Source organism: Labrus bergylta, chromosome 7 (genome assembly GCF_963930695.1).
Source record: "Labrus bergylta chromosome 7, fLabBer1.1, whole genome shotgun sequence".
Classification (NCBI taxonomy): domain Eukaryota; kingdom Metazoa; phylum Chordata; class Actinopteri; order Labriformes; family Labridae; genus Labrus; species Labrus bergylta.
This window is the reverse complement of record NC_089201.1, coordinates 10,481,192-10,506,001: the sequence shown is the minus strand read 5'-3', so window position 1 is coordinate 10,506,001 and position 24,810 is coordinate 10,481,192. Positions and strand designations below refer to the sequence as shown.

Sequence of the window (24,810 nt, the reverse complement as noted above, 5' to 3'; positions counted from 1 at the left end):
CTTCTATCCATCCCTCCCTCCCTGCCTGCCTCTTTCCACCCATCCATCCCCCTCCCATCAGCCACCCATATGTCTCTTTCATCCCCCTTCCACCCCCATCCCCGCCCCGACCCATTTTCACCCCATCAGTCAGCAGAATGGCACGTTCTTCACATACTGCAGTACAGAGGCGGACTGTACCAATGTGTAAGTGGTGGGTGGGTGGGTGGCAGCAGGGAGGAGTGCTGCAGAAAGAGAGAGAGGGAGTGAATGAGTAAGAGAGGCTGGCACTTCTTTCTGTTATAATCCCTCAGTCCCGTCTCTCTCTATGTCTCTCTCTCTCTGTAGTGATGCTCTTTAGATTCGGGGGAAACTTCAGACTAAAATTGTTTACATTTTTGTGAAATTGGAACACCATTGTATGGATGTAAATTTCAGTTTGTACCTGTTTTGGTAAGTTAAATGATTTTGTATTCAATCTGAGTAGTTTTTCATATATTTGACTTGGTTTGGATTGCAAAATCTGTGCTGTGCATTGAATGTAGACCCTTCTTACTCAAATAAGTCAATGTCATAGGCAGGAAAAACTACTTTCTGATTTGATAATAATATTGCAAATTTGGGATATTTAAATTATTCCAGGGTTTTCTCTTTCTTCTATGGCTTAAATAAGTATAATTCTCAAACATAATACAACATCACCACATAGAAGGTATATTTGCAAAGGCAGTTTTAGAAATGACAGAATGAATGTAATACATAATCTACTGTTATGAGCCAGGCAGACCAGACATCAGAACTTTGGCTTTATACTAGATCACCAGCAGTATCTACAAACATTTGTATTGTATTTTACAAGCTGGAAAACACACACACACTGAGTTTACATACAGACAAAACAGAAGTTCAGAGTCTGTTACAAGGTGCAAAGTAAAACGGGACATGGATCTATTAATAAGCATGAAGCACGAAAGCTCGCTTTTCAGCAGGGATTGCTCGCCAACGGCATTATGTAAGCAATGCACACAACCTGACATACACACACACACACACACACACACACACACACACACACACACACACATCTCATGTTACAAGCTTTTTCTCGCCATATGTACAGTATACTCCATTTAACAACATGAGTGTTCAAACAATGGGTTAAGGACCTTTGTTTTGTTACTGTTGACTCATCTGCTGTGTAACATGAAGCTTATGTGAAAAGGTGATTATTCAGCAGGAGATCAAAGCAGGCTCTCGTGTCCGGGTCTTTACTGTCCATATCTGAGCTGTGGCAAAGCTGCGTGTACGGTAGTGCGTAGCGAGTGTTAGTCTGCAAAGTTGTACGTTCAACAGTCTTCTCTTACAGTCCTGTCAGAGATTTTAACGCTTGTTTTTCCCAATTTCCGTAAAAAATTTGGAAAAGTTAGATTTTTTTTCCCCCGTTAGAAAGGAGACAAACGTTTGAGTGAAGTTTTAAAGAAATTATAATCTTCTTATTGTTCTCAAAAATTCAAATTCTCATTGAAACATCAAAAGTTTGTTACTTCCTGCATTCAAATTTCTTCATTTTTTATTAATTAATTTTAAAACCAAAACTATCTCTGTTCTAATGAGTGTTTAAGCACTTTCCTTTCAGAACTGATGACTGGCTGTAACACACCTAAAACATCATGAGCAGGCTGACTCAACACAATCACTAGTTTGGGGGGTGGAATTGCTTCAGGACACATTATATGCTCAGATATTAAAGCTTTTCTCCTGTCATGTTGGAAGTATAAAAATTTGACCACATATCAGCAGCTAACATGCACAATAATGTCAGCAGCGCCTGTAGTGAGTTATACATGATGATTTAATGGCTGCGACTTAAGTTTAAAATGTTATTTTTCATCTGTAAAAGGGGCGTGTGATAGAGGCGTGATGATTTAGTGATGGATAGATTGTTGCTGATGAGAACCAATCAGGAAATTAATATGGATAGTCATGATCATTTATCATGATTGGGGTGTATCTGAAATTACTTCCATAACATGACTTAAAAAAACCTAATACAATATGATACACATGCATTATACACATTATGGATGAAATAAGGAGGATCATTGAAATGAATACATTGATGAACTGAATCCAGTGCATGTGTCTTCTTAGACCAATAGAATAGACCATTTAGGGTCATAATACATGTACATGTATGAGTGAGTAGAGGATAACCAAGGACAAATCTGCAGAGTCTATAACATACTGTACTGTGTTTAGGAGAAGCTTTGAATATAACACATTTTAAAAGAAAACGATTTGAAAACATTTATGTTGCTGCCTCATCAGACACAAAACCTGCTAAATCATATGCAGCAGTTAAAGCCTTTGTCACCATTCAAAGCAACACATACAGTATGGGTCTTTAAACATGGAAACGCATCCTGGTCCGCAATCTAAGGGCAGACTGCAGTGTTTAGCTACAGCTGCCATATCCCTCTCTTTAATCCACCAGACCTCAAGACAAAAACAGTCATTATACCTTTTACTGTGGAACAAAAGAGAGATTTGTCTACTGGTACCTCGCTCAGTTTGTTTGTGTTGTTGTTTGTCAAACAGATTATTCTTTCAATCTGTGACAACTCTTGAAAACCACAAAGTGACGCAGAAGTAAAAACAAAAGAAGGGCTCAGAGCAGTAGAGTAGCTAGCAACTCCCATTTCCTTTTGTAAAAATTACTTTTTTTAATCAATCTGGTGGCTTTGAAGATAATATTGTAAACTGTGTTTCTGGTTAAAAAATAGCCATTATTGCTAAAATACTACTACTACTTCTACTACTACTGCTCATAATAGTTATAATAAAAAAGAAAGAGAGTTATGGTTAACAAAGAAAACACTGGGGTGGTCTTTCAAAACCTGATAGATCCTATTTGATGCTGCTGCATCAAATAGCACAGTGCAGCTTGCATCTGTTCCTATTTGACACAGAAGACTGTGCTGTACGTAAAGAGTGTGTGTGTGTGTGTGTGTGTGTGTGTGTGTGTGTGTGTGTGTGTGTGTGTGTGTGTGTGTGAGGGTGTATGGGTAAGGTCTCTTCCTGCTGTAGATAGGAACATGATGCATTAATCCAGTCCAAATGACGGGGCTGACTCTGTAGGTTTCTCTGCAGCTTCCTCTCCTCACATCTATCACGTTAGTGAGCAGTGATGTTTTTGTCTATCTGCTCACACGGTTTATTACATCAGTTTATTACCAACATCAATAGGATGAAGAGGTTGTCATGAAAACAAACTTCCTGCCAAATAGGACATGTAGCCTATCTGTTGGCATATAAAAAGCATCTGCACTCCCATTAGGAGAGAAGCCTTCACAGTTTCCTCTGATGTCTCTGTGTTCACAGGCAGCGGGATGATCCAGTCAGGAATTGTGCCCTTTGTACTATTTCTAATTCTGTTCAGAATGATTTTGGTCATCGGTTGTCTGGATATTAAATTATAATTGAGTTAAACTAAGCAGCGCTTGTGCTATAAGCCCCCTTAGCCCCACTCAAAAGTGGGAGGAACAGATTTTTAATTTGAAACTGCTGTATTCAGCATTTGAACACACACATATTTGTTCATTTTAGAGGATCGAACACCTCTGTGGATTCATTTGCTCCCATTAAATCTTGCCAATAATAATGAAGATGAAATCCTAACCTAAAAAAAAAAGCTGAGCACCGAGCTGAGTTGATATTTGGATTTATAAAAATTCAAATAATCAGCGTAATTCGCCACCAAGAAATATTTCCCTGACTCATTTATCTCATTGAAATAACAAATTCATACAACCAACTTGCTACAACATGTTTCATTTGAAGGAAACACTATGCCCACCAAGTTATATTTCCTATGACCATAATACAAAATGGTCGAACTTTGTGAAATGTTTGATTTTAAGTGACTTCTAACTCCGCCCTGTGACTCTCAGGTCTGTTTCACCCGTTCTTGTTGACCGTAGTCAGTTCGCTTCCCCTGGCAGCGGATACTGTGCGTTTAAGACTCCCCTCATTAGCTTATGTTGGGTTGACTCATTTGCAGCCCTATGATTACTACTTTAAGGGTTTTTTCAAACATTTCTCTTTAGGTTTTACATTGTTAGATGGATTTTGTTGGAGTCTCCCTTTTTTTAGAGGAGCTTTCAGATTGCCAGGGACAGGCAGGATATGAATGCCCTTGTTTTGCCTCACAAGCAAGAAGAATCATGCAGTGCTGAAAAATGAAGCCAATGTGGAAGTGCAAAGAACTGCAGTTCTGAAAATTATCTTAAACTGTTTTGAAAGTAAATCATTAAAAAGCCAATATACTGTAGGTCTCAAAAGAACAGCCATGAATCATTGTTCATCTTCGAAGGAGGGCTTTTAAACTTTATCTTAAAAAATTAAACCAAAATAACTTGAGGAACAAAGTAGCCTGGAGGAACTAGTCTGAGCTGTTAGTGGGACGAGATGTTTTTTAAGGGGAAAGGTTTTGTCCAGGAGCTGTTTTCACATTCAAGGTGGGTGTGATGCAATATGGTAGTCCTGCCTCAGAAAGCTCATGTTAGCTCTAACAAATGATTCATGGTAGACGGAGGATTTCTTGAATAATATACAAGCTCTGTGAGTAAGAGCAGAAATAAAAGCATGTCTGCTCTATACAGCTCCCATGATGTTCATCTGTGGGTCCAGGCTCAGCACTCATGTGTTGTAGAGTGTGTGCTGTTGGCTGTGGGCCTTTTTAGATTTCACACTCTGCAAGTAAATCTAGTCATGCTGTTGTCAGAGGAGCATTACTGCCAGTAAAGAAAACAATAATAATGTTTTAGTAAAGGCTCACAGTGAGATCCAACAGACACAGAGTGATGTTTGTATAAGGCTTTACGAGCCCACCTTTGGAGACAGGTCCCCTGTAAGAGATATTGCACACTTTGGTTGAAAAAAACATTTTTATGGCATTGACGTAATCCATTTCTTCTTTCTCCAGACAGTGGATTGTGTCATCATTGTTTCATGACCCTGACTGAATTTATTTAGATCCTTCATTATCAGATGTTCAGGTCATCATGTAGTATTTGTAGATGTAGATGTAAGACATCCCATTCTGTCGAGTTCTGTGAAGAGATGCAGAGGAAGGGGTGAAGGGTTAAGAGTTTCTGCAAATTGGCCACAGAAGATCACGTCTCCTTTCTGTATTTTGTTACTGATTGACATTTGACAATTCTTTGACTGACATACGGCTTTGGCTTACTTCAGGAACATCATTACAAAAAACAGTGTAGGCACTGATCAAACATCTCTATTTCCATGTTCTGAGAATTAAAGGTCCAATATGTAAGATATTTAGTGACTTAAATCATAAAATGACCTTACTCTATCATCAGACATTAATGAAAGATGCTGGCTTCTCTGTCAACAATGCTGCAGTCAATATATCCTCCTTCTAACCCCTAATTTCCACCTACTCCATGCACGCTGCGGTCCATCATCGCCAAGCACTACATCGCCGTTCACTGCCACTCCAGTCAATTTCTACAGCAAGCGCCGCGGCCCATCTCTGGAGCGTGCCAGCAGCGCCACTACACTCTGCTTCAAATACGCTGCGAGTCTATTTTCGATGGAGCCCCCTGGACAGAATAGAACGACCCGGACGGGAAGTCGGACAAAAAAACTCAGAGCGTCCGGTCAATTTCCAAATAAAATACAATATACGAATGTATTTTGCATCACTTTATTAACATAAAGTCAAAAGAGCAAATGAACAACAAGTCAACCTAAGAAAGACAAAACTACATGTTGTTTGCAGGTTTATCTCTTTATTGCTGCGTGATCTTGTAGTTCTGCTGTGATGAGTGTCCAGCTGCTCATGGCTGCGCTCCTTTGCGCTCACATTCCAGAAACTGAACCAGTGGCGCACAATTAGACGGACCGCAGCACGCCACGAGTATGTGGAAATGGTTTGTTTATGTTTTGACCAGAGAGGTAGAAAGTTTACCAGACCCCTTTGTTTACCAGACAAACTGCAAACCAACAGGTGTTGCAGGAATAAAAAGTTGGTTAGTGAACTGGTTCAGATATAATAAGATTCTACCCGACCTAAAAAGCCTCTGCATTTTACTAATAAGTTCCAGGACCAGAATCCTGGTAAAACTAGAATTAATACTGGAGACGCTGATCAAAACTGAAGCTTCAGCATCCGCAACGAACCAACCTTTGTGCACAACAACTCTCATAAGGAGAAGGGAGAGAGCTCTCTCTAGTTTTAAATTTAGACTGCAGTACCTATTTTCACTTTGAACTTAAGGATGGATTTTCCATTTTGGTTTTGAAAGAAGCCACAGATCTATTGTGTGGCTTTCAGTCACCATTGCTAAATGTATACAAATGCTATGCTCTTCAATTCATCTTTTCATATTACAGTTGTAAATGTTGGACAAAGCTACAATTTTTACTCCGAATAAGCAAGCAGGACAGAAACGTGGTCATTCAGCACTTTGCCAAATCTACTGCCCGCTCTGCTAAATCTGAGGGACTTGTGATCAACACCATTGCTTTGTCCATGTCAGCATTAGAGAGTAGATAAACAGTAGGTTTGTAGGTTTTGTTCCACCAAAACTCAGCTAAAGCTTGAATACTGTTCAGCGCCAAGTGACTTTTTATATATCAATCAAGGCAGACAACTCTAACAAGAATCAAGGAGGAGGCTTTGTGGAAGTTAAGGACTATTGGATGATGGGAATGTCAAATGCCTCATCCAGACATATTGTTAATCATAATCAGAATGCAGAGTTGAGATTTACATGTGTCAGTATAACATCTGTTTCCATCTGTAGGCTATGTAGGTACACTGCGCTGTTAGTTCTCTGCAAAGTCTTTTACACACCAGTAATCCTTGTTCTAAAAAAAATGGACTCCCACAATCATGTGGAGCCCCATCAACAGTCGCCCAGCAGCTTACAGCAGAGGGCTTTAGAAGACCACTGAATGTTCAAAGGGTTGGGAATTCTCTCTGGTGCTGCTCTGTGGCTCGCTTCAACTGGTCCAATAAACTGTCAGTCTTCAAACTCTGTGGCATAGACGACTCACATGTTAGTAACATTTGAGCACAGAGATTGATTTCATGTTTCACCTCAGTGGCAAAAAGAAAGATAGGCCATAATGAAAAAATAAAGAAGCTATAACATCATGGTAGATGTCACTTCAACCTGATGGTGACACATTCAGACTAGTGCAGCTGAGATTGTGTGGTGTTGCTCTAAAGGGCTACTGTATGTTTGTGGATGTAGTCTGGAGAAATGACTCAGATTAGTCACTGAGGCTGACCTGGGGCGGTAGACGGACAACATCTACCAACAGATCCAGGAGTTTCAGTCACATGTAGGATGTTGTAGTCACCCTTACATGAAATATAGTTGACTGGTGGAAATGACCCAATGTTCCCATTGATCGTTTTCATTTGATGATATGAAAAAGTTTGAACCTTTTTTTGCTGCCTGATGCAACAACAGACTGGGGGCAGCAGTGGTTGAATGGCAGCGCGCTACTTGCCTGGAGGAAACCAGTTTCATTTAAAATTGATGATACTGAAACATTTAAAGCCAGGCATTTTAGTGAGTGTGTGTGTGTGTGTGTGTTAAGGCTTCCTTCCTCCTTCCTCCTTCCCCTTCGATTGTTGCATCAGAATCACTGCTGTCAATTTCTTTAATCAGCCAATGGCATGAATTTTATTTTTTTTTACAGAAAAGCAACAATAATCAAGAGAAAAAGAGAATCAGATGTTGTCACATGCTCTGCATTAGAGCAGACAGTCATAGCAGTACACATTTAGGTCAGTGAGCGTCACTGAATACGGAGACGCTGGTCCCATCTGTCTAGTAAGAATTTCTCTGCCTGTTATCGTGCCAGCACATCTCTTTCAAGTACAAGACAAAAGAACATTTGCCTGCTTAAAATAAGTCTTTGAAATGAAACAGTGGTCATTGAACATTAATGGAGCAACACCTGCAAGCAAGATCCGACAGACAACTTGAGATGCGTTGATTTCTATCTTTACATGGGTCATTATTAACAATGTCCTGAAAACACATTCTCCTATAGTGGTCTATTTAAACTGCAACATTTCTAGTGTCTCCTTCTCTTCTGTCATTGCTAACTCTGCCCTGCATCAGTACTGCACTCTTTCTTTCAGACTAACCCCGCCCCAGCCTCCACCTATAGGCTCCGACTGGGGGGGGGGGGGGGGTTGTGTTTAAGATTCTATCTCCAAACAAAGCATGTTCTGCTGCTGCAATAAACATTTCAAACCATGATGAAATGCTTGTGACATGGACCTTAATGGGAATATTTAAACCTAAAAGTGATTAAGAAAGAGCTTGAGTGACACAGCAGCATGCTATAAAATAGACCTCTTCAGATAATCAGCCAAATCTTCGTTTAAAACTGGGGCCTTAGAACATTTGTAAAAAAAAAAAAAAATCAACCTTTAATCAAACAAGCAGAAGTAAGCCTCAATAAACATGACAGGAAGCACCATAGTGCTTCAGGTACATGAGAGTCAGTGGATGACATTGACAGGTACAAAATAAATATCATAAAGTTATCCAAAGAGTTGAGTTGGTAATTATTAGTTATTACTTAGGGTAGTGAACTGCTGCTTACGCCAGGACAGAATTAGTGAAAACATTTTCTAGTTCACTTGGTGATATTTCCTTGAATAAAATGTATTATTATATTTATGATTGGAAGCAATTTAAAACAGAACCAATAGTCACTAGGTAGGTAAGTGGAAGTATTGTGGGTCAACTTTCATAATAGCATCAGTAGACACTGCTGAGGAGTGCTCTGTAAAAAGAGGTTATGGGCACTGTTAGCACAAAAAAAGCTGATCTGTTTTACCTTATAGAAGATGTAACTGGTTTATAAGAGTTAGGTAGAATTGTGGTATCTGTTCTGAACACTAAAAGTATGATTTGGTCTTAAGTAATGATCAGATCACTCAGATCAACATAACAAAACCAGAAAAGACTGACAATGAGTAAACAGGAATCCGGAAAATTGATGCTGAACATGATACAAACGTGTGAGGACTGATATGACTTGGTGTGAACACCAGCACATGCGCATTAAGATATTAGAACGAATTGGTGAGCAGACCTCTCTCCTTAATATTTCTTCATTAAGGCAGTTCATCCACTAATCAAATTTTGGTCACAGAAGTCCACATGTCAAAGTGTCCTTGGGAAAAGTACTGAACCCCAAATGACTCCTGAAGGCCCAGCCATCTGTGTGTATGAAGTTGCATGTAGTGGTCTGAGTGGTTGGAAGCCTAGAAAAGTGCTACGTAAGCGCAGCCCATAATACATTTAAAAGGGGGTTTATTACCCTGAGTACCTTCTCTGACTGCAGAATACATCAGCTCTAACTCATGCTTTTCTTATATAGACAGTAACATTGTCATAAGTTGGCCTGGTGCCTCAAGAAAAACAAATGAAAGTAATTTGATTTGGTTTAATGTGTTCATGTTCCCTGTGAATGAACTCCAGCGTCCTCCAGGTTGGCATTCAGAGGGAAAAGAAATGTGCTGAAACCTGCAAACACCCTGCTGACTCTTGATTAGGAAAGAGACTGATATAGCTGAGTCAGTCATGAGGCAGAGATGGACTGATGGCCAATAGTCTGTCCAGATTCTCATTTCCTGCTGGGCAGCTATCAAACAAAACAAACCTGTGGTTGAGTCATGCTCATCACTGTTCAGCTGCGAATCAAATCCAAACCGCTGCTGAGTCATATCAGATTTCATTCATCCTCCCCCTTTGCTTGTATCCTTTCTTGGTGTTTCATTGCTTTTTGGTCATTATTGGTTATTTGTAAGACAGATATGCTAAAATATAACTATAAAAAAAAGAAGGTGGCATGCATCCCCAAACAAACCAAATATCTCTGATTTTAGACTCCATTATTTACGTGTTATTTATTTGCTGGTTTATTTTTTATTACCTCTTGTTTTATGTTTTCTTCTCTAAATTTCAAATGACAATCTCACCAACAGTTTGTTAAGTAAGTTTTGGGGAGACTTGGTAAGTGTTCTTTGGTTTATCTGCAGGCTTGCAGAGTGGCCATTCATATATATTTGAAGAGTTTTAGAGAGCTTGGAGCAGATATAGAGTGTATATTTAAAGGATGTGGCCATGGTGCTCCAATAAGCTTGTAGACTTTCATTAAAGGGGGAATACTATGAAAAATCCACTTTCACAGTGTTTTTGAACATATATTTTGGTAACCTGAGTGTCTACCGACCCACAAAATGTGAAATAAACCCATCCAGTCCATTGATTGTTTTCTGCATAAGTCTTACAACATAAAAATGCTCTGTTTCAAATTTGCTCTCCTTGTGATGTCACAGTGGGATTCTGTTAAAAAATAAAACCCTCCCATCCCGTTATCTCCACCCACGGACTCTGCAGTCAGCCTTTCGCAAAACTTTTGCGCAGGTCCGCTATTTTTATTCTCACTAGCGAAGGAGTGATGCTCATTGCATTTAAAGAGACACACACACCAAAACAGAGCGTTCTGAGAGAGCTGGTTTATACAGGGTCACAAACCTCCTCTGATGCTTGATTCATGTTATATTTTGACCAAAGCACAGCATAGATGTTCATTTAGACCACGGGGGACTGTTTGGAAAGGTGACAAAGGTGTATAATATGTCCTCTTTAAATAAAAAATAAATCAGCCATATAAGGGGGTCCCTCTTGTGGATTTTTGGAGCCAGCATTGACCATATTTGAGTTGCGTCTTGTCAATCATAATGATACCCAGGCCTTAATGTATACCCTGCTTCAATGTCTATTTTACTCTAAAGTGACCCTTAAAATAAACATCATGCTGTATTGAAGAAGACTAGAAAGTATTGAAGCTTCGAATCCATTCTGAAAATGCCTACAAAAGGTTTTTAATGAATAATATGCCTATTTATTCATTGGCTTCTATCAAAGTTGGAGTCACCTCCTGCTGGCAATTGGAAAGTATGCAGATCAAAGGCAACTCCAAATTGGTTTCTCTTTTGATATGTGCAAGGTTGTGAGAATGCCTATTAAAAAGGTATTCTATCATATAAAACTAACTTATACAGTACAAAACAATTTCTGTATATTGAACTTATTTTTGTTGCCAACAAACATGTTCAGAGTGGATCTTTAATATCTTCTTTGTAAAACATGAATCCATTGAAATCTGAGAATAACGGTCAAAGATTGAATAGCTGTAAGTCCTTACCTGCCTTCATTAAAACCACCAACGAAGAAGAAACCACACAGAGACAGGAAAGACAGGATATTGTCTTATGTATCACTGTGCTCAGTTTAACTAATGTCTGATAATCAAAGGGACATTTCTTCAGTGTAATGTCAGATGGTCCATGATTGAATTAAGACCTGATAAAAAGATACGATCCCGCTGTCAAGCAACAGTAGTGCATGACAGTGTCTAATTGAGGATAATACTTCAGGGCTTTAAAGTGCCCCTGTTGCTCTCATGTCATGAGAGCAAATGAGTGCATTATACAGACACAAATGTATTGAATTTGATGCCATTGTGTCAGTATCTCAATTCCTTGTTCCATTATGTACGGATGATAACAGCTAGTGTCACATTAGGGCCAAAGACAACAGTTCTGCAGAACCATTATAGATAAGTGAACCAGGAACAGCTGAATTTGTCACAGTTGCTGGAAAACAAGGGAGGTGGACCCAAACAAAAACTTACTTTTAAATGTTCAACGAAAAAACACAGCGATCAAAAACAAGGAGCCACACAGGAGCACGAGGAAAAACTGACATCTACTGACACTGACATAACACACCGCCAAATGACAACTGCTTACAACAATAATCTGACACATAAGGGAAGAAACACAGACTAAATAGACATGGGGTAATCAGACACAGGTGAGACAAACGACACAGGTGAGGACAATCAGGGCAATCAACATTGGAGCGAAACACACAGAGGCAGGACAAGAAACACTGAGGACAACTACGACATAAATAATTGAAGAAAGTTACAACAATACACACTAGAACATAAAGAAACACTAGGATACAAAATTACACAGGAAACACTAAAGACTAAACTAGAAAACACACAAGGGAAACACCAGGGACGAATGAGAACTAAAACAAAATAAATACACCCAAACTCTGAGAAACTAAACTAAACAGACCAAATCATGACAGAATTAGATACTATTTTTGGTGTTTGTGTTGTTTATTTAAAAGACAGAGCCTCTGGAATGACTTGCTCACTTTTTCATCCAGAGAGTGGAGGGTGAACAGCACGAGCTGAGTAACTATCATCGAGCTATGGCGCATCGTCTTCTCTGTAGAAATGCCAACAACAATCCTGACAGCTGGGCACGAACCATCACATATAAATCAATGTATGAGAAACACTGAATGAACTGACGGATGGTTGGTAACTGCTTTATAGTTCTTAAAACTAAAACTAAACTGGAGTTTAAACTTCTGGATGCTGGGCCTTGTTTTGTTCATTGACTAGTCCAGTTTGGTGAAGATATCTTGGCCTTCAAAGTGCCTGCTTTAACTTTTCTTTGTTCAAAATGTTTCTTGTGTGTTATGTCTGAGATAATCCCTTTTCTGTTTTGTTTGTGGTGTGTGTGTTTCTGTCGACAATAAGTAACATCAGTTGAATCCACCAAAGCTGTCAGTCTAATCTCTGCACTGTTGTTCATTTAGCTGAGTCTCAGCAGAGTGATGCAGGAGCAACAGCATGGCAGGCTGTTCACTTGGAATGGAAGTCAAATGACACACAGAAGTCAGCTGTCCCCTTAAAACAAAACAAGCTCTTATAAATAAAGTTCAAGATGACATTTGATAGAAATTCTTTATCTGGTTGTGTGACAGTAAAAAAAAAAAGTGATAAGCCAGAAGAAATAAGAAGTAGAAGTGTAGAAATCTCTTTAAGTTAAGCCATCCAGGACACCACAGAGGTCTCGTCTTTCCCACAACAAATGGACCAGCTAATGTAATCAGCAAAGATGTTGAACAAAGGAGATTCACATTAATAATCTGTATTTCTTTGACGCTCTTTGGTAAGAGAGACATGCTTGGGCATGTCAGTGTAGATTTGTGTATTGGCATTTTCTGTAATAATATTGGCACCCTCATCCAGTACCATCATTTTTTTTTCAAGTTTCTTAAATTGGAATTCGTTCAATTTAGCAGTCCTTTCTTTGGCAGGAAAGTAAAACGCAAAGTTTGCTCAAGTATTAGAACACAGATCCATCCATATGAATGCAATTGTATGACAATACACAATACAATACAATACAATACATTATTGTCCCCCTCGAGCAAAATTTGTTGTCATAGCTTCACGCAGTTGGTACATAGGTATACATTTATAATAATGTAGCATGGTAAGAAACATATAAACAACAGGAAGAAACACATAGATAAAGAAAGAGGCCAGTCAGCATTGAAGCTTATTAAGAGCTTCAATAGGTGAGGGAACCAAACTCTTCTTAAAGCGTGCCCTCTCCCAGGTCAGAGTCCTCTATCTCCAGCCTGATGGCAGACAAAATAACATTCAGAAGAACATGATAATGACCAGGAGAAAAACATTACACACATAAAGATGTTTAAACTCATCCACTACTGAATCATTTTTCATATAAACAAAATGTTAAAATGGGTGTGTGTGCGTGTCTGTGTGTGGTGAGGACAGAAATGGTTCAGCCTCTTAAAATAAGCTGCAAAGTCAGTAAAGTCGCTGTCATGCTCTCTGTGTTTTTCTCTGATGTGCAGATGCAGACTCGACTGCGCGTCTCTTTCTCTCTCTCTGTCTCTCTCTCTCTCGTCCGCCAGTTTGTAAACTGAGCACGGTTCATAATAACATAAAGCGTGCATGTGTTGTATTACGACGTTATGTACAAGAGGTAACCGTGCCGGCCAGCGTGGGAATGGCGCAGCGAGGGAGCAATCGTGCTCGGAGTACAGCACGGTACAGATGACCAGTGTGACCGTGCCCTTAATATCCTTGGACTCAATTGAATTCTTTGCTACATGAAGCTTTAGGGGTCTTTCAAAATAAACCGACACTCTGATCTCTATTGTGTTTACTTTAATGACGCAGACCTCCATGAGCAGACAAAAGTATCCATGTATGTTTGCAGTGCTGCCACAGACATGTTTTATAACAGCACTGTGGGAAACAGAAAGGGGACACATAAACACTAACATGGGGCATGACGGCCTGGCTTCAAGGATGATCACCTTTTGTCCCTTATGAAAAGCAGTTCAAACTAAACACCTACATCTTTTTAAATAGTGATAAAAGAAACAAATCAGTTGACAGACCTACTCATACATAATCAGGAATTTTTTTTTAAAAAGGCTGATCTCAACTTCCCTAAATCAAAAGTTGGGTCAGCCTCCATTGTCCAGCCAACAGTCCAAAAACCAAAGACTCTTAATTTCACTTACAGAAGTCAGCAAGTTTTTACATTTCTGAAATGATAGTCATAAAAATATGTCCCCCTGATCACCACCTTTGTCTTTTCCCTTTTTAAGCCTATTGTGACAGCTTTTAATTTAGAACAAAAATTGTTTCGAAAAATCTACTTTGCACTAAACTGACTGTGATGACAGTCCAACGAGGTGAAAGACAGAAATTCAAACTCTCCTTAAGGGCTGTTTGTTTCCACACAAAGCATTAACAATGAGATAGTTCTGGCTTAACAATGCTCTTTGTTTCTGATGTGATAATTAAAACAATAACACACACAAATAAAAAGAACAGCAACGTGAAAATTAAACAATGTACTACAGTGAAGTGGCAAAACAGCATTCAATTTCCTTTGCAGCATTGCAACAGGCCAACTGTTAGCACAACACATTTTCTACTTTCTGAGCGGACATTAACTGATTTCTTTTCTGTTTTCAGTTATCATTGAAGACGAGATCTGAGGAATCAAGCAGCAAAAACCTCAAAATCAAGACCAGTAACTGTGTCAGACACACAGATATACAGAGAGGTTCCATCCTAAGCTACTTCCTGTCTGAGACAGGTAAAACACAACTGAAGGCTGGACTGCAGAGGACAGTCAATCTGAAATGCTGGATGTTAACTCTATTGTAAACTATTTACTGTAAAAGCCAAAGACACTTGAGGATCAATATTCAAAAACCAGACTACAAACACCTATAAGCCTACTTGTGTAGATAAGCTGTTAGTGTAGCGGGCCTTGTTAACCAAGATGGCTGACCCCTACCAAAACAACGTATACCACCAAGGAGGGGGCGACCGCTATGGGACCTACGGAGAAGGCGGCGGCCATGACGGATACGGTTACCAGACAGACTACCCTCCGCAGGAAGAGGATGCAGCCAGCGATGCTACTGAAGGACACGATGAAGAAGATCAGATGTACGAGGGAGAATATCAGGGGATCCCACATCCGGACGAGGTGAAGGCTGCACAGAGAGCTGCGCGGTGAGACACAAAGTTTTACGTACATGCAGAACATAGAATATCACAACTAATGTACGGAACCAGTCTTATATGAATCACCCTAAAAATCTATTGTAATGTCCAGATTGAATTGGATTTTTAAGCACCTTGATGATGAAATTAAATTATTTAAGGACCCTACAAAATGTCTTGCCCTAATATGCTGAAATCAAATATCCAGTTATTGAATTAAAAAAACAAAGAGATTATCTTCTTGTTTAAGGGCTTGTAATCCCTCATAGTGACAAGCTAGGACTAAACCTTTCAGTTAGAAGTGTTGACTCATTTACACTCCTGTCCATCTTTATTTTCCCCTTTTGTTCTCAAAGGACTAAAAGTCACACAGCTGGCACTGCAGGCTCTGACCTTGCGGAGTTATCTGAACAGTATGAGGACATCATGGAGGACTGTGGACACGGGAGGTTCCAGTGGACGCTCTTCATAGTGCTTGGCCTCGCTCTGATGGCTGACGGCGTCGAATGTTTTGTGGTCGCCTTCGTTCTACCTTCGGCAGAAAAAGATCTGTGTCTGTCCAATGGAGAGAAGGGAATGTTAGGTAAGGGCTTTCATGATTTATTGTTGCCTACAGAGACTTTTTGAGGAGGGATTTGTGTTTTGTGCTGCTGTCAGCAGATCAGAAGTTGTGTTCTTGATGTGTTGATTCTCAGCGGTCGGCCTAAAGCTGCCTGAGCACACAAAGTGAACTCTACTTTCTTCTGAGGATCTGACAAAGAAACACATCAAGTCGATGCTTCAAACCACACATGATCACTTTCATCCAGGAATTACGTGATCTACATTAAGCAGAGAATTTGATTTAACAATCAGAACTCAAAACAGTGTTTAACTTAGTGAGGATACAATCAAAATGACACTAAACATCCAGAAATATTGATTAAATAACCTCAACTGTAGAAGGAATCAGATATTTATATCATACCCACCTCTCATTGAAAGAAAACAATATGTCATATTGTCAGGGGAGGGTTGCATGAAAGGCTGTAAAAATATTCACAACCCCAATAAAGTTTACGTTCTACTTAAATGAAATCAGAGTATTCACTTAAAAAGTGCTCGCATATCTTGATAGGTAAAGATGTAACGTGTTATGAACTGGTGTCGTGACGTTCCATACAGAGCAGGACTAGCATGTGTTACACGTGAAACTATGCTCAGAATGGTGAAGAAAAAGAACAGGTACAGGTTTTTAGGTCAACATATTTGTGGTAAATTAGTGCACCATCTACAGCATGGTGCAAGGTCGTTTAGGGCATGTGTGACTACATTTTCTAGTTTAAATCTGGCAATCTTGGTGCAGTGAAGCGCATGGCTTATAGGGGTTGTATTACTGTAAGACTCTTGAATATACACAGGTTGAGCACCAATCAGATTGTCAGCTCTCATTTCCTTTAAAAGGGATATCTTGGATTGTTTGATGTTGGGTTGTACGAGGTTTTTGTCAATAGTAAGTGTATCAGCCAGTTTGTTTTAGCATGACTTCAGTGCACCACATATGTCTTCCTTTGATCAGCACCCTGGGTCTATGGGTGCACGAGTCAACTCTGATTTTGCCAGGTACATTGATAGTTATCATTTGAATTTTGATGTCACTGCATCCCAGGTTAAGATTTTTTTGAGCAACAAATGTTGAAATGTTATTTGGCTGACATAAAGTGAAAGCAGTAGATTGTTTTTCTAACCCTTTTCTCCTGTTGACAACAAACACATGGCGTAGTTTGATAAGTAAGCTTGTGTCGGCCCATGGGTTTTGTTATAATGCAATTTTTTTTTTTAAATGTGCAAGACCAAATTTACTTTAGAGACAAATTTCCATTCGGCTCTGCTGATTTAATTTCTGAATATTAAAAGAAGGTTCATAAAACAGCAGCATTCAAAACATCATGAAACTCAGGCTGGTGAATGATGCAGACTGCAGTCATGTGTGAGCTGCTGCATCTCTCTCTATCCCCTCACAGTCTCAGCAGATGGCTGTTCAACACGAGTCATAAGCTTTGTGCCTCTTAAAGGCAGTTTTTCCTTGCCACTGTAACTTTGCTCAAAGTTGCTAAGTGCACATGATGGATAATTTTGGGTCTTTATAAATAATATAACAAAGAGTAAGGTCCAGACCTTGTTACGGTTAGTACAAATTCTGGACCCAAAAGCACGACTCAGATAGGCAGGATGAAGTTTACAAAAAGGTTTATTCCAAAGGTGAGTCAAAAATTGCAAGGAGGAGGGGTAGTGTGAGGTTCCAAGTGGCAGTGTCCCAGCGTGGTGTCCAAAAAGCACAGGTGAGGTGAAGCAAAAACACGAACAGCGATCTGGCGCAAGGCAGAGAAGAAAAACGGGGTTAGCTACACAAGCTATAACAACGAGCACTAGAATCCAACGAAGCCCAGCGAGTACAATACCACACGAGCTGGTGAAACAATCTGGCGCCGAGGTGAAGCAGAGGGAAGTCTTTGTAGTCGAGATCCTGATGACCAACGAGCTGCACCTGGCGCCGCCTGGGAACATGAACCCACCACACTCACACAGACAGGGGAGAGACACATGAGGATTAAACAGACAGGGAATGACAAACAACACCACAAAAGGAGAAGGGAGGGCTGCCATGATGTGAATCATGACAGACCTGCTCTTTTTGTAAATTGTCTTGGGATAATGTTTGTTATGAATTGGCCCCATACAAATAAAGATGGATCGATTGATTGGTGTCCTTTGATTTAAAGATACCGTGTGTTAGTGAATCTTTCCAGAGCAGATTGATCACATTTTAATCACATTTTAATTCATGCTGTGTCACTGACAAGTTCTACAAGATTAATTAGCTCCTATATAATTAACTCTCTCATTATAATAAGCAAAGATTAGTACAAACTGTGTTAAATGATCCAGTATTATGTCAATTTGAATTTTTTAATGGCATTGAAAATAATGATGAGTCAAAAGCTCTGCTTTTTCTTCAGTCTTCCCAAGCCCCAGGTGTTAAACCTGGACCGCCCCCCTCCCCCAGGTTTCCCCTGCATCATGTCCTGAGTTCCCCTCAGTTTTCTTTGTACACACTCAATGGTACAAACATGCTTGATGTGACCCAGCTTAGGCCATATTACATCATTAAGTCTGCAGTGCTGAGGGACCTGATGTCAGGGCTAACTTTCACTCCGCTCTCATGCTAACAGCTTTCCTTGTGAATGTTGCACAAACGGAAGGAGCTAATTTTAAATTAAAGGAGAGCAAGAAAACAGAAGGTTAAAGCCACTGAGGATTACTGGGACTATTCAGCAGAACAATGTTTAACTGCAGTATTGACATTTTTGTTTAAACATAAATAAAGTTACAACAGAAAATGATCTTTTTCAGAACTGTTTCATCTTCTGACAAATATTCAGTTTAGTTTTCCTTATATTTATGGAAAGAAATACAAAGATTTTGCAGATTTTACTACAAATCCAATACAAAACCAAAGTCCCAGTGGTCTGCCCATCGATTCATGTTTTTTACTAACTTTTGAACAATTTTAAGCTAGTGGGAGAGAAGTTCCTGTTCTGATGATCTTTTAAAGCCCTGTGAGCAAAGTGTTACCTCGCATTTCTGAAAAATGTCATCCTGCTGTCTTCAGTTAAAGTTAAAGTTTCCAACACAATAAATCTTTGTCATGGGGAAAAAAGGCTGTTTCAGCAGCGTGTTGTCAATTGCCTCATCTGACACCTTGCAGATGGCAGCAGCGACTGACATTTAAAAATACCTAGAGTCTTCTAGATAACTGTCTCATCTGCTTTTAAATTTCATTCTGTTTAATGACCAGCTCTACCCAGGACCTTTAAAGGTCACATATTGTGCAAAATACACTTTACCGTGATTTCCTAACACTGTAATGTGTCCCTAATCTGTCTACAAACCCCCCAATTATGAGGAAAGTCCACCCTCTCTGTCTTTTGTCTGCAAGGTGTTTGCTTTGCCCTCGGAGTCTGCCTTCTCACCATAAACAATAGGGCATGCTGCAAGATAATCCAAGCCACCCAAGTCCTTCCAGAGAGTGGCGTGGTCAGACACAGCTCATTAGCATTTAAAGCTACAGACACAGAAACCGCCTGTTCTGAGCAGGGCTGAAAAAGAGGGGGTTATAAGCATGATCAAATACAGGATCAGATTGGAGTTTTGGCAAGAAACTTCACAGACATGTTTTGGGACCACTGAGACTAATTTAAACAAGGTGAAAAAGCAGTATAATATGTGACTTTTAAAGCTATATGATAATATTATTAGTATGTCGTGAAGAAAAAAACAGTGTAACTAGTGACATTGAAGACGAAATGATCAATACGAAAATGACTTATGTTGGTAAATGAGTAGAAATTATTAAACAAATGTTATTAAAATACAAATATTTTGTACAGTGTTAATTTTTACGAGAACAAATCCATGGAGTGGTTAAATCAATGATTACAAGTCCAATATCCAAAGAGTTTTATTCTTCACTGGAAACAAAAACAAAAAAGGTTTTATAAAAAAAGCATCAACATTGTACTCATCTAACACATTTCGCTGGTCTGTTAAGAGCTTTTTCTCCTCAGTTTCACTGCAGTTTAGCGTTGTTATACTGTAGCTTCAGATACCTGAGGATCTGATATGAAACAGCACAAACAGATCCTCTGATTTTCAGGGCAGCACATTTACAAACGATCTTCTGAAGTTCTCTGTCTCTTTTGTTCCTCTCCTGCCTCACACCTCCTCAGCTCTCCCACCTGTCCTCGCTTTGGCCCAGAGCTGTGTTTTCATCAACACTGTTTTTCTTGGTTTGTGCTCTGACTCAGCAGACAGCGTCAGAGTGATCGATTATCTGCAACCTGACCTTGGAAAGCGCTGAACAGCATTTGAGAGGACAAAGATTTAAAGATTTATAGCGACCCCTAAAGGACCAAAACGTTAAAAATCTTATTATAATGAAAAAGTACATGCGCATTTTAGAGTAAATGACGTGTGCTCTGTTAATTATTCAGATAGGGATTTTAAATTTGAGAGTCAGTATGAATGTCACACAGTCAGCTCTCCCCTGTTGCATGGCCATCTGCCTACTGGAGTGTGATGGTGCCAGCATCCCGGTCTCTGGCAACAGTTAAGGTTACACACGGCGGAGGCAGAAGCACAATGCTTACCAAGGTCTTAAAATTTCTTGGCCAAAAAAAAAAAAATGAACACAGTGTACTGTCATCAGTGTAGAAAAGTTAACTTAATGTGAGAATAAAACAAATGACAGGTGTGTGTGCACACACTCCTGTCACACACTGGGGTTTAATTGAAAATCCTCCTTTTGGTCCGCTTACTGGATTGAGTGTCTAAAAGGAGCAGAACAAAATGTATCTATTTCCTCATAGTATGATGTCTGAATTACAGGTTAAGGTACATTTTTTTGTACCTGTAGGTAAATTTGGTTGCAGGGAGAGTCACTTAATACAACACAGCTAAATATAAAACACACAAAGTGCAAATGCACAGTACATGGGTTACTTCTAGATACTTAAAAGCTTTATAGTTGCAAGGATAGCTTAATTCAGCCTACCATTGAAATGAGCTGTGTGAGCTGCAATTCATTCCTTGGGGTACTGTAAATATTAATGGACGAAGACTGAGTGAAGTCACCAATCTGTTTCTGCAGGGGGCTGGAGTCCCATGGACGACTGTTGTAATGCTGGAAATGCTGTCTCATCCTAACTTTCAGTCAACCTAACGACAGGCTAAGAGCTGAGGCGGGTTTTAAGTTTCCTGACAAATCAATCTGGTCATCTCCGTGCCTTATTTGGAATAATGCTTATCCTTCATAAATTCAAAGCAGACAAGTTTTTGAGAAATGTACGCCTTGTACAGTATGTGCCGATCGATAATCTGCTGTAAAAAGAAAATAGCTTTTTTGAATGAGGCGTGTATGTGACTCCCTGTGCTTTTGCAGCCAGCCTCTAGTGGACACCAGTGGCGATTCTAGAGTCTGTTTGGGCCCTAGGCAAAAATCAATTGGGGGGCCCTCCAACCAGCGTTCATCACCATAATGTCTGCCAGCCAACACTTACTCCTCTTCCTCTTTTTTCGCTCCTATTGACGGCTAATTCCTCCACATTTTTCTCGTTGACCTTCATTGACAAACTTTGGTTTTCACATCAATAATACATGCAACACTTAGCAGGGCAACAACAGTGAGTGTTGTCAGATGGGGTACCCTTAGGAAGGTTTCCTACAGTCATTGTAAAATTTGCACATTTCGTGGCACTGCTTTGGTTTAAGTTTGTCAGCTCTCATTGGCCCCCTATTGGTCTCGGGCCCCAAGCAGTTGCGTGACAAGCAGTGCCCCTGGTGGACACTTTATGATCTTTGAATCAATCTACACTCTTTATTAAATAAACTAATGCGTCCAAAGTGCTGCTAATTAATGGCTTTAATAAATAAAAAGGTTATATGGTTCTCAGAGCCAGAATGTTCAAAGATTTAGAAAGAAAATAAGAACAGCCCATTCTTATGAATATTTCATCAACGTACAACTGCACTGAATGTGACTGAGCCAATGTGTGTGAGCCCAACTTGGTTTCTCTTTCTTCCCTCTGCAGGTCTGATGGTCTTCCTCAGCATGATGGTGGGAGCCTTCTTGTGGGGCGGTCTGGCAGACAAATTGGGCCGTCGGCGCTGTTTGATCGTGGCGTTGGCCATAAACTGTATCTTTGCCTTCCTGTCTTCCTTCGCTCAGGGTTACGGCTTCTTCCTCTTCTTCAGACTGTTATCTGGCATCGGGTAAAGCTCTAAGAACACACACACTAGTCCTTTAGTGAGACAACTGATGATTTCAAATACAGCACATCTACAGCACACATAATGACATTTGTATTATTATTATTATTATTATGAAATTAATCACATCTTTTCATTAAACTAAAAAAAAATTTTTTCAGTGAATCAAACATCATTGAAACATTTCAGGAATTTGTTTTTGTTGGTGGGGGGGGCTACCTTTAAAAACAAACAGCACACAAATCCTGCTCATTTGCCCTGAAATTTGAATTTTTGACTCTGTATGTGCTTTTCTAAAGACTGTAGTAAAGTACTCTCTACACTGCCAGTGATTTGAATTTTAAAACAGGCAAAATTTGTGTTCTTATTTGCATACTATGCTGAGACATACACACAGAGACCATATAGTCCTGATTCTTTTTTCTGCACTAAAGCTATAAACCTGAACAACATCCAACCATTGTGATTTAATGGGCCTGGGGTTCCAGTTAACTCTCATTAAGAGATATCAATGTGCAATATTTACCACTGAAAACATTATTCTTATTCAGCAGCTTCAAAGACGTTGTATGTCCCATATCATATTTCAGCCATTAATGCAGTTTTTTTTTTAATATGGAGATTATCCAACAAATCAAACTCCGCATCACCAGAGTGTGGATAGTGTTTCATCGCAGTGATACAGCAAAGTGTTTCTCAGAATAACTGTGGTCCCTTGGGAGCCTCGCTGACTCAGAAACGAGGTCACATACTGAACACAGCGCAGTGGAAGCGATGCATAGTTTGCAGCAAAACACTGCTCGCCTCATAGGTAGATAATTCAGCATGCACAATCTCTGTATCTGCATATAACAGCCCTGCCGTACATGGACAAATATGAGTGCTTTATCGTGTGTTCTATCAAAATTTACACCAAAAAATCATTTTGTATAACCTCTGAGGGGAACAAAGAAACAATTCATCACATACAAATTAAATTAGGTGATATTCTGGTCTTTTTTAAAGCTGGATCCTACTGTTATTTATTTGCTTGTTTGTTGGATGGTTTATATGTCTAACACCTAAAACTAGTTTCTGATCTGCTCAAGTAGTTGTAATGCTGCAAAATAATCTTTAAAGAAAATGGAGAAAATTTTAAAAAAATTTCTTCAGAGAAAATCCACTCACAGTGTGCAGTACTTTTGACACTGACAGGTTAAAAATGTTATTGTAAGAGTTACAATGAGTTGTAACTTTTTTTAATAGCGTGATCACTTTATAACTAGAATCAGCATCTAAAATAAAATCCCCTAAATTGTAATTTCATCTTGCATAACACAGTAGTTGCTTTTCCTACCACTGATTTAATCAGAGTGTTTTATTTTTTTCATTTTATGCTGTGTAGGTTATCAGATAGGACAGCTGAAAAGAGACAGGAAGTGTTGGGAGGAGAGAGTGAGGGATAACACGCAGCAAAGGGAAAAGGTTGGATTAGAACCCATGGCCACTGCGATAACAAGTTGAGCCTCCAGACGTGTGGTGCGTAACATACCCACTAGGCTAACGGCGCCCCACCACAGTCAACCATTGACTAACAACTAAATGAGGCAGTGACAGCAACAACTTCTGTAACTTATTTGTTTTTGTCAACAGAGTCTGGTGACTTAAAGAACTACTTAAATAACTTTCTATTCTCTTAAAAAAAAGAATATATATGTAAGTGTTATCTTGTAGCCACTCAAGGTACTTTGTTTTGGAGCATTTCCCCCATAAAATGATTTTGCTGCTGTCACAGCCGGTTTTACATCCTCCATATGAAGCAACTTTCTAAAACTTTGAGCAGTCAGTTAAATCCTTAACATGTAAAAACAGCTCTACCCCTTTATCTTTACTAATGCTTGCTTGCTGCATTTAGTTAAAACCTGACTTTTGGTGTAAACATCCTAACAGAATTGTTCTTTAGTAGAGGTAGAGTCATGAAAAGAATGTATGTTTTCTGCTATATGGTCAGAAAGTTCATCTTTTTTCTCGAAATCTTTTTCCAGTGAGAACAACTTGTTTTTATAATTGTTGTGCTTGTGTTGCTATATTGCTTGTGTGATTATATCTATATACATTTATTTTCCCTCCATTGTTATGTGTCTCCTCGGTCAGAATCGGAGGCACAGTGCCGATTGTGTACTCGTACTTCTCAGAGTTTCTTCAGATGGACAAGAGAGGAGAGCATCTGTCCTGGCTGTGTATGTTCTGGATGATTGGTGGGATCTACGCCTCGTTCACTGCGTGGGGAATCATACCCAGATATGGTAAGAAACCTAAAAAGTATATACAGCTTACAAACAACAATTTAAGCATGCTTTCAGGATGTTTGGCAGGAAAAAAATGCCACTTAAACAGTTTTTTTAAAGGAAATCTCAATCAAAAATGAATTGGCATTTATATATTATATTATGACTGATATGATGTGTTGTGTACAAGACATTCTGATTACTTAGTTATTTGTAGTTGTTTGTATATTTTGACAGGGACAGTGTACAGCCTTTTAGC

General features: G+C 39.4%; 1 protein-coding gene across 3 annotated transcripts in view; it reads left to right on the top strand.

The window, feature by feature from the left end:
* The window catches only part of LOC109996943 (synaptic vesicle glycoprotein 2B), a 55,178-nt gene that overhangs the window by 14,729 nt on the left and 15,639 nt on the right, over positions 1–24,810 (top strand). Inside the window, exons 1-5 of one of the 3 annotated variants that reach the window (XM_020651283.3) lie at positions 275–432; positions 14,938–15,486; positions 15,834–16,060; positions 22,107–22,287; positions 24,418–24,569. In XM_020651283.3, coding sequence (XP_020506939.1) covers positions 15,251–15,486; positions 15,834–16,060; positions 22,107–22,287; positions 24,418–24,569 — 796 coding nt within the window. In that variant the 5' untranslated portion in view covers positions 275–432; positions 14,938–15,250. Of the gene's footprint in view, positions 1–274; positions 433–971; positions 992–14,937; positions 15,487–15,833; positions 16,061–22,106; positions 22,288–24,417; positions 24,570–24,810 lie in introns of those variants that run through there. The other 2 variants (XM_065956720.1, XM_065956721.1) reach the window with 2 other exon arrangements.